This window comes from Neofelis nebulosa (genome assembly GCF_028018385.1).
Source record: "Neofelis nebulosa isolate mNeoNeb1 chromosome Y unlocalized genomic scaffold, mNeoNeb1.pri SUPER_Y_unloc_2, whole genome shotgun sequence".
Lineage (NCBI taxonomy): Eukaryota > Metazoa > Chordata > Mammalia > Carnivora > Felidae > Neofelis > Neofelis nebulosa.
The window spans coordinates 167,633-178,963 of record NW_026691918.1 but is presented as its reverse complement, the minus strand read 5'-3'; the positions used below and the strand labels follow the sequence as shown (position 1 = coordinate 178,963).

At 37.5% G+C, this 11,331-nt stretch overlaps 1 protein-coding gene across 1 annotated transcript; it reads left to right on the top strand.

Annotated features, from left to right (window-relative positions):
• The first annotated feature begins 9,425 nt into the window (after window positions 1–9,425).
• Window positions 9,426–10,841, top strand: LOC131503594 (sex-determining region Y protein-like). The gene is given in 2 exon segments (XM_058715061.1): window positions 9,426–9,873; window positions 9,876–10,841. Coding segments are annotated over 2 exon segments (702 nt in total). The 5' UTR covers window positions 9,426–9,440; the 3' UTR covers window positions 10,145–10,841.
• The last annotated feature ends 490 nt before the right edge of the window (window positions 10,842–11,331 follow it).

The window sequence follows — 11,331 nt, the reverse complement described above, 5'->3', positions numbered from 1 at the left end:
CAGGTTTTGGATTCCCCAACTGGTTGGTTCTGGGTATTGGGGCAACACTCAAGTGTATGCAAACACAGCTTTTATTGAAGTAGCGGAAGGTGTAAGGTGAGGAGTGCCAGAGTCAAGGGGCTTCCCCTTATGTTTCCTTGCATGGTCAAGTGGGAATTTTCCTTGGGATGCAAGGATTATTCAACGCACACAAATTAATAAGCGTGTTACTCCATATTAATACAATAAAAGAATACAATGATACGGTTATGTCAATAGATGCAGGAAAAGTATTTGACGAATTATGAACATTTCTTTCATGATAAAAATACTAAACACTAAAAAATTTTTCAGCCTAATAAGGGCTATATATGTCAAGCTCACAGATAACATCATGACCAATAATGACGTGATTAAAATGTATGTATGTGTGTGTATGTATGTGTATATATATATGTATATATATATATATATATGTATATATACACACACACTTATATATATGTATGTGTGTGTATGTATGTGTATGTATATATATATATATAAATTAAATATATTAACATACACACACACACATATATGTATGTGTATGTGTGTATGTATGTATGTATACATGTATGTATGTCAAGTCTTGCCATTAGTTTTTCAACAGCATAGTGGGAAGTCCTGGCCATAGCAATCAGTCTAGAAAAAGAAATTAAAGGCATCCATGTCAGAAAGAAAAAGTTAAATTATCTGTTTCCAGAGGACATAATCTTATATATAGAAAATGATAAAAGCCCTGAAAAAAAAGTTTTCAACTAATAGATGAAATCAGAAAACTTGCAGGATACAATATGAACATGAAGAAGCCAGTACCCTTTCTATATGCAAAAAGTGTACCTGAAAAAGAAATTAAGAAATGTCATTTACAGGGGTACCTTGGTGGTTCAGTGAGTTAAGTGTTTGACTCTTGGTTTTGGCTCAGGTTATGATAATATAGTCTGGAAGATTGAGCACGTGTCAGGTCTGAGCTGGCAGTGCACAGTCTGCTTGGAATTCTCTCTCTCCCACCCTCTCTCTCCCTCCCCCACTTTCTCTCTCCTGGTCTTTCAAAATAAAGAGACGTTAAAAATTAACAACAACAACAACAACAACAACAACAACAAAAAGCAATGCCATTTGCAACAGGATCAAAAACAATAAAATCCTGAGGAGCAAACAAGGAAATGAAAGACTTGAACACTAAAAACCATGCAATTTGAGAAAAGAGATTGAAAGGACAGAAATAAGTGGATAGATATCCCTGTTATTAGATAGGAGGAATTAATATCATGAAAATGTCCTTGTTACCCAAATGCAACTACGTATTTAAATAAATTCCTAACAAAATCCTGTAACATTTCACAGAAACACAAACACACACACACACACACACACACACACACACACACACACACACACCCCACACCCAAGCATTCTTCACATTCTACCACTCATGAAAGACACCCAAGGTCAAGGAGGTTCTGCCTGTGTTCTCCTCTAGATTTTGATGGTTTCCTCTTACACATTTAAGTCTTTCATGCCTTCTGAATTTATTTTTGTGTATTCTGTAAGAAGGTGGTCCAGTTTCATGTTTCTGTATGTCGCCATCTGGTTTTCCCAACCTCATTTGTGGGAGAGACGGTCTTTTTTCCATTGCTTATCCTTTCCTCCTTTGTTGAAGGTGAGTTGGCCATATATTTGTGGGTCCATTTCTGGGGTTTCTATTATGTTCCATTGATCTATGTGTCTGTTTTTGTGTCAGTACCATGCTGTCTTGATGATCACAGTTTTGTAATATAGCTTGAAATCTGGAATCATGATGTCCCCACTTTTGTTTTTCTTTTTCAGGATTGCTTTGGCTATTTGGGGTCTTTTGTGCTTCCATTGAAATTTTAGGATTGTTTGATCTAGCTCTGTGAAGAATGCTGGTGGTAGAATGTAAAGAATGCTTGGGTGTGTGTGTGTGTGTGTGTGTGTGTGTGTGTGTGTGTGTGTGATTTGTGTATGCACACACCACACACACACACACAATGGAATATTGCTCTGCCATCAAAAGGAATGAAATCTTGCCATTTGCAATACAAGGATGGAGGTAGAATGTATTATGCTATGCAAAATAAATCAATCAGAGAAAGACAAATATCATACGATGTTTGGGGAATTTAAGAAACGAAACAGATGAGCCTATGGGAAGGTGGGGGTGGGGAGGGAATAAAGGGAAACAAATCACAGAGATTCTTAATGATAGAGAACAAACTGAGGGTTGATGGAGGGAAGTAGTTAGGGGGATGGGCTAAACAGGTGATGGGTATTAAGGAGGGCACTCGCTGGGATGAGTACTGGGTGTTATACGTAAGTGATAAATCACTGAATTCTACTCCTGTAACCAATACTGCCCTGTATGTTAACTAAAATATAAATATAAATAATATTAATGTTAATAAATTTAGAAAAAGAAACGGACTCAGCTATAGAGAACAAACTAAGACTTATGAGAAAAGGGAGGCAGGTGGGAGATGGGTTGGATGGGTGATGGGTCTTAAGAAGGATGTCTGTTGTGATGAGCACTGGATGTTGCATGGAAGTGATGAGTCACTAAATTCTGCACCTGAAACTAATATCACCCTCTATGTTAACTGAGTGGAATTAATATGCTTAAAAAAATAGGCAAGTGAGCCAAATTATATTTTTATTGTATTCAACAGCTTTTCAGGTTCTTCACCTGCCTCTTTCTTGCTACCTGCACAAGCCTTGACTATACAACATCTTGCTAAAAAAAAAAAGAAAAAAGAAAAAAAAAAAGAAAGAAAACAGGCCAAGAGAAATTATTAAAAATGCACTAGAAAGAGAAAAATAAGAAACCCTCATTTATTTAAAAAGCTTGTAATATTAAATACCCACTGACTAGTGTAGGTAAAGGAGAAAAATTAAAGGGAATGTAAGTGATATTACAATTGGGAAATTGGTTATAACCAAAGCAATGAGGGGGATTAAAAGAATTAAGTATAAGGGACTTATAAGTATAAATTGTGTTTGAGAATCAAAATTAGTTCTTTTCAGTGCAAAACAGTTACTAAGGTAACTGATGAGATCAGACAGATGGAGAATTACCATTTTTTCTTTTAACCACCAGACTCAGGTGATTGTTTTGATCAATCTAATAAAGTTTGAAGCAAGGGATCATTGCAACATAATATTTAAATATGAAAAGTCCACAATTCCTCCTGTTTTTCTTTTGTATGCATCAGATACCTGTCGCAGTTTCAGCATAAGGAGTCATTTACGATCAAGCAGTATTTTCTAGCTGGCAAGGTACTGAAGCCATTGTCATTCAAACGAGACCAAATCAGCAAACATATTATATCCATTACTATTGCGTTATTGTTTTGAAGGTGAAACATTAAAAGTGTAAGTGCAAATACCAGGGCCCGCCGTGGAGCTGATCAGAGGAATTAACAAAAAATTAGCTCGCACTTGCACATCAGAACTTAAATGAAAAACAGTGAGGCCACTTGTATGTTTCAGGGTAGAAAGGAGGATTGTATACAAAATCAGCTTCTTTTCACATATTTTATGCCTCTCTAGCAGAGATGTGCTTTTTAACACCATTAGTTACAACTGATCCAGGAAAATGCTTCAGGATATACTTTTCTCCCCTCCTCTCTTCTAAGATTGAAACCTTGTTTTAAGGGGCAATCTTCCATATTTTGCGAAGGTCAAAGTGATGAATTAGAAGAAAGGGAGTGTTCAGTTGAGGTTAGGGAAGAAACCAAATAGCATTACTTTAAAGTTGTAAACTAGGTACAGTAGACACTTAATTGTAAACCTTTTTTTTTTTTCCAGGTAGTCTTTTTTTCTTTCAAGTTAATTATCCTGAGAAGGATATGTCTTTTTTTCTTTCAAGTTAATTATCCTGAGAAAGATATATCAATGAAACTGATCATATTTAAAGGAATCAGCATCTGTGTGGTTTATTTGATTAAAGTCTTGGAACAATGAAACCTAATGATACAGGAAAAAGAGGCAAATGAGAAATTAAACTTCCTTACTGCCTACAGCCCACTGACAAGTCCTTGAAACAGGCAGAGTGACTTCCCTCTAGGATCTCAGCTACCTCCATGAGGACACTTTGCTCAAGGCAGATGGCAAGGTTAACTTAACATTTTCCTGGCTCCCAGGATCCTGTAAGTCTCCTTTAACATGTAAAAATCCCTTTATCTCTACCCCCAAAATATATTCTGACAATCATCCCCTAAGCATATGGCCCCACCGATATGACTGAGGTTTTACTAGACGGTAGTAAATGACCTTTTCCTAACAGCAGCTAGCCCCTCAAGGTCCTGGAAACCTTGCTTCCAAAATTCCTTAGACACTTACACTATCCCTAACCCCTCCCAACCTGAGGGTATATAATTAGTCACTCCTCATGACCCCAGTGCAGCTCTTTCTGCCCATGGGTCCTGTCCCGGTGCTTTAATAAAGCCACCTTTTTTGCACCAAAGACATCTCAAGAATTCTTTGTTGTCTGTCAACTCTGTGGTCCGCGCCCCTCCCCTGCCACCACCACCACTCCAAAACTGCATCACTGCATCACCCAACACATTAAAAGAATAAAAGAATGTTTAGTTTTCATTCTTCAGCTCCAAGGCTATATTTGTTTTAAGAACTCAGTAAGTATATATATATACGTATATACATATGTATACATATGTATATATATATGTATATATATATACACACTTTTATATATATATATAAAATGTGTGTGTGTAGGTATATAGTATGTGTATGTGTGTGTGTGTGTACATAGATATATATACATATGTATATATGTGTATATATGTATATATATATAGCACATAGTATATATCATATAGTATATATAGTCTATAGTACTATATAGTATATATAGTCTATATATATTATAAATATATCAATATATATTAATCTATATATCTAAATACATAATAGATCTATATTTATAAATATATATATATAAGTATAAATGATATACAAAAATATATTTAATTATTTAATTACTTATGTAATTTAAGTAATTAATTAAAATATATTTAATTATTTAAATGTAAATAAACATATATAAATATATATTTATTACCCTAACCCTATAACGTTATATTGTACTAGGGATATATATATTTATATTTTAGTATATATATATATATAATATATAATATATATATATATTTTATGTATATATATACTTTATAATATAAAGTATACAATATATATACAAAACAAATTTAAAAGGGGATATTTGACTCCAAAATCGCAAAGGGAATTAGATACTAATTAAATTCTTAAAAATCCTAAATTAGTTTTACTCTATTCAGTCTTTCTGCTCACTTGATAGTGTCTCTTAATGCACAAAACATTTGAAAAGTTGCTGCTGTGCACTTCATCTACTTTTTCTTTTTTTTTCCTTGTCTTTGGTATCCTATCTACCAGTAGGCTTTTAGAAAATAGCTCATAGATAAAGTGTAAGTGACATGGACACATAAATGAATTTAGGTTAGTAAACTACAACTGGTGTAAGGTTTGGGGGTTATCTTATAACCGCATGTACAGTCTTTGTATTTTGATGAGAATGTCTTGATAAAATTACAGGGAATACATGAAGTAAAATTTCCCTGGGGTTCAGGGAATTGTAACCATTCCTTAAGCTGAAGATGTCCTGATTTCATTTCATTTCATTTTGTTTTGTTTTGTTTTGTTCTGTTCTGTTCTGTTTTGGTGAGGAGAAATCATCTATAAATTATCAGTGTAAAATGTTGTGGGTTTTACTGTGTAAACAGTGTTGAACTGTGCTCCCATCCACCATAGAAATTAAAATCAGGGCTTGAAGGGTGTATTTAACCAATGAGAATTGTGTGTCGTGTGTAGTTTTGCCTCAAATGCAATTGACTTCATTGGAATAATCTTATTTATTATTCTTCAGTTGTCCTTCACTTTTATTCTAATCTGAAAAGATACCAGAATCTTATGAAATTACCTGATTCTAATGTCTGCTGAGCAGTTTTCTAATTGACTACAGCAGCATCACCAAAAGATAAAACGACTTTATTAGGTTGGCAACCTTTGTTCTTTGTTAAACCCATTTAGACTTAACATTGATAGGACCATACCACTTCCTACCGCTTACAATTGCTTGGTAGGTCTTATTGGTGAAAATGTAGTGGACAACTGTTGAGATGTAATCACTAATGAGAAAGAAAGGTTGCATACATACAAAACAAGAAAGCCTTAACCTTTTATTTACTGGACTTGGGGCGGTGGAAGTGGAAATGGAGTCCCATTTACCCAGCAGGTCAGGGGAGCATATCTTTATTCGCTGGTATAAAAATTCACGATTGTAAGAGCTGGTAAATATTGTCATAGCCACTTGGTCATAGTAACTGAGAGTGTCAGCCCAAAATTAAAATGAGTAGAAACATCAAAAAAATCCACTTGTATTGGAACGATGAAGATGCACAGGCGATCAGCTTGGTTCTTCCGCAAGGAGAAAGCTCAAAAATGCACTCAAAGAAACATTAGGTAAATTATTGACATCGTGTTGCAGAGGTAAACTGTGACTCCCTCTTCCACCACCCCTCTCTATTTTTCTAAGAAAGATTGTTAAAAGCTCATGTCTCTTTTGTTCTACTTTGGTACATGGATTACCAATTCTCTTTCTTCCTCCACAAGTGGGGTTATTTCCATCCCTTTTGTTAGTTACTAAAGCATTGAAGAAATATTTCAAGTATTCCAATATGGCAAGTACATGCCAGCCACTATTCTAGAAGCTGGAAATTCAAAAGCAGTGAAATCTCTCTTTTCCATTTAAATTTTATTGACTGCTCCCCCACCCTCCCTGATGTAGATATTACTTCGTATAATGATACAGATATGTGTGAGGCCCTGTTTGCCTTTCTTTGGATAGGGGTGGAGTACAGTTAAACAAACATAACATAAAATTCATCGTATTCATTTTAACTATTTATTTATTTATTTATTTATTTATTTATTTATTTATTTATTTTTGAGAGAGAGAGAGACAGACAGAGCATGAATGCGGGAGGGGCAGAGAGAGAGAGAGGGAGACACAGAATCCGAAGCAGGCTGCAGGCTCCAGGCTCTGAGCTGTCAGCACAGGGCCTGACACGGGGTTTGAACTTGTGAACTGCGAGATCATGACCTGAGTGGAAGTTGGACCCTCAACTGACCGAGCCACGTGGACACCCCTCATTTTAACTATTTAAAGTGTACAATTCAGTGGCCTTAAGCGCATGAGCAACGTTGCTCAACCGTCTCCAGTGTCTAGTTCCAGAAAATTTCCTCATCCCAGAAGGAACACCCTACAACCTTTATTGGTTACTCCTGGTGCCTTGTCCTCCTTCTCCAGATGCTGACAAGTGCTAATCCGGTTCCTGGCTCTATGAATTTGCCTCTTGTGAGTATTTCACATAAACAAAAACATTGAGTATGGAGCCTGTTTTCTGCTTTCTTTCTTTCGGACAGGCTGATGTTTTCAACGTTCATCTGTGTTGCAGTGTGTATCACTTTCGGCCTTTCAATTTCAATTTTGAAATGGCATGTTCTTTTCTCCTATGTGAAATGATTTCCAGCTTTACGATATCTGCTCCTGTGTATGAGTGTAATCTAAATGTTTGATTCTGTGCCAAGAAATCTATTTTAAATTGGGTCAGGTGACAACAGATTCCCATTTTATTTGGATCTGGAATACTGAACTTCAATAGACAAGTAAGATACAAATTATGTGGCTCATACTCGTCTTTTCACTGACTAAAGTTAAGTTTTGCTTGGAATGTTTGTATTAGTGCACCATCACATTTAGTGCATAAATCACATTTGGCTATGTGGATTATCTGCATGTGACGAAGGAATCATATAATAATATCCTTAGGAATTTTGGCATCATTCTTAGTCAGTCTTGGTGAGACCTTGTTTTGTTTGTTTGTTTGTTTGTTTGTTTGTTTTGGGGGGGGTTGTTTGTTGGTTTTTTAACAGGCCGTGCCCTGTGCAATCTATAGTTGTTACTCCCATTTTGCAAATATAGTTTTAAGGCTTGCTTGGGGAAGTTCCCGCCTAAGGTATTACATGACCATGTTTTAGGATAACTTCCATATCCACCTTCACAATTTACTTGGAGGAGGTATTCACTTATTTCACTTGGTAGACCATGACTGTTTACTTTTGTGCTAAGGTTGAAGTAAAATATACAAGATGATAAGTTGGTGGCTCTAATTTAGAAATTTAGTTTATATTTGTAAAGTCTTTTTTGTTTTGTTTTGATCATTAGTTCTGTGAAACTGCAGAAGAGAGTGAGTCAGGTATAAGTGTATAAGTGTACAGTCTGTGTAAAGAAATCAGTCTCTTAAATGTTACCTCAGTGCCACTGGAATCGCTTGAGTTCCAGGGTCATCTGTTGGTTGGTGGTGGTGGTGGTGTTGGTGTTGGTTTGCTTGTCTTGTTTGCTTTTTTAATAGAACAATTTTTATATCTAATTTTAGTTGTCGCAGAGAGTGGCCATTAAATATTGGGTATCGGGGCGCCTGGGTGGCGCAGTCGGTTAAGCGTCCGACTTCAGCCAGGTCACGATCTCGCGGTCCGTGAGTTCGAGCCCCGCGTCAGGCTCTGGGCTGATGGCTCGGAGCCTGGAGCCTGTTTCCGATTCTGTGTCTCCCTCTCTCTCTCTGCCCCTCCCCCGTTCATGCTCTGTCTCTCTCTGTCCCAAAAATAAATAAAAAACGTTGGGAAAAAAAAATAAAATAAAATAAATAAAATAAATATTGGGTATGAAACATATATATTTTGCATTCTGTTAATCTTCAGCATAGACAGTAAAGCAGTATTCCCAGTTGTTTGGCAGTGGGAAACTGACATCAAGTTTTGAATTTTAGTTTAAGTAGAAGTGAACAAACGCGATGATGCGTAACATGCATTCAATATCCTGAATGTGTTTCTAAGGCTAACAGAATTAGGTTATCGTTAAACTTTGTGTTTGAAACATAACTTTCACGTATATCCAGTTCGCATCAGTTAGATGTACATTCGTCCTTTGATTGAAAGGGATAATAAAATGAATGAATAACAAAGTTTGCTTCGATTCTTAAAGAGTGGCATAGAGACTTAAGCGTGGCGGATTAGATGTAAAGCACACAGGCAGTGAGCCGAGCATGAACCTTATTTCGAAGTCAGCATGAAAATAGTAGGTTGGGCTTCGGCTGTGGCCAGGGGGCGGGTTTGAGGTGAGCTGCTGGGGCGGAGAAATGAGTACTTTGCTAAGAAAAGTTAGAGCACGAAAGTCTCTGCTAGAAACAACCTTCAACGTTACAGAATTCTCGTAACGTTTACACCTTCGAACTTTGCTACCCACCAACCCCCCCTTTTTAACGCTGCAATTTTATGCTTCTGGTATGTTGAGAGTATTGAGCAGCGATGAGCACCGTGAGGCGGTACAGCAACAAAATATCCTCGCTGTGGAGGGAACCTCTAGCGAACTTTGCACGGAGAGTCCTACCTCCAATTACCGGTGCGAAACCAGAGGAAATGGTAGAGACCGCGGTCAGGACCGCGTCAAACGGCCCATGAACGCATTCATGGTGTGGTCTCGTGACCAAAGGCGCAAGGTGGCTCTAGAGAATCCCCAAACGCAAAACTCAGAGATCAGCAAGCAGCTGGGGTACCAGTGGAAAATGCTTACAGAAGCCGAAAAATGGCCGTTCTTCGAGGAGGCACAGAGACTACAGGCGCTGCACCGAGAGAAATACCCCGGCTATAAATACCGACCTCGTCGGAAGGCCACGCCAGGAAAAAGTGACAAATTGCTCCCCGCAGAGCCCTCGTCCACACCTGTAGTCAGCTGCACGCGGGAGAGAGGTTGTACGCCTTCCCCTACAAGGACGGCTGTACGAAGGCTGCACACTCACGAATGAAGGACCAGTTATACTCCTCCTCGGAACCCATGAGCATAACCAACTCGCTGCTGGAACCGGGACCTCACAGGACCTCCACAACCCTCCAAAACAGTCCTGAAGACTTGGCTATGCAGCTCTCCGCGGATGCTCCCCTTTACCGTAACTTAGAGCTGGGAGTTTCTGAGGCTTACTTTGCATGGTGATTTCCTTAGTGTCGCTACCCAAGGCCTTATTCATCTTAACTGTACTATTATTTCCTCTGTCACTTAATTTCAAAATAAAGCGTGTACACATGCTTAACAGATAAAAAATTTACACGACGTTGTCAACTGATCCAGCCTGGATTTACGGCTGCTTAACTTGGCAAGAGAGCACCTTAACACTACTGAAACTGCTTGATTTCCAAGACGGCCTGTGTGTCGTTTAACAGAACAACTGTCGTATCCAGTTTTCCGCCGATTGGGTACTAAACTAATAGCTGCAAGTAAGTATATATTGATAACCTGATAGTCCTCAGCATAGATAACAGAATCTTCATTCTGTATTTTAAATCCTGTGACTCAAAAATACACTAATGAGAAACACGGACAAAATTGTCTTATAGAAAAAAATGTACGTCCATGGAAAACTTCGTATCCTTTCAAGGAGTGCTGTGTACGCAGTCTGTTCACTGCTCTCTCAGGTACTTTCCCCGGCTTTGTAAACCCCAGATAATTAACAACTGGATATGTAAGTTACGTCTTCTTTGCTAGTTTTTATTACATCCCATCCCTCCTGTGGAAAAACCGGTTTGGCCGCCCTGGGCAATTCAATTCCTCTCCTCCGCACGTATCTGTGCGTTTTCGTGTCCACTTGGAACCAGTGTTATCATCTCTCTGGTAAAATAAAACGTTTATTTAACTCGTGTTCGTTTTTATATCTCTATGGCACCCACACTTTGATTCTTTTTCTGAAACTTTTCTTCTAACAATGTACTTGTTTCCACCGCTACCTAACTGACACATGTACACATATATGTACACACATTTATGTGTGTGTATATATGTGTGTGTGTATATATGTGTGTATATATATATACACACACATGTGCACATGTGTATATATGTATACATACATACATATATATGTATACACACACACACACACGTACGGTAGAGACACAATGGTGAGAATAAGAAGTATTCAGATTATTGGGGCAGTGGGATGGAAGGGGTAGACCCAATCGAGCTAATCTGGTGTGTCAGTGAAAACTTAAATGAAAGGCATTATAAATTTTACGTATAGACTATAATAGAAAACTGGCAGTTTGCAAAGAAACCCATCACTTTTTAAAATAAAAAAAAAATTGATGGCCAAAATATGTATCATATATCAAAGTCAATTTTCCAAT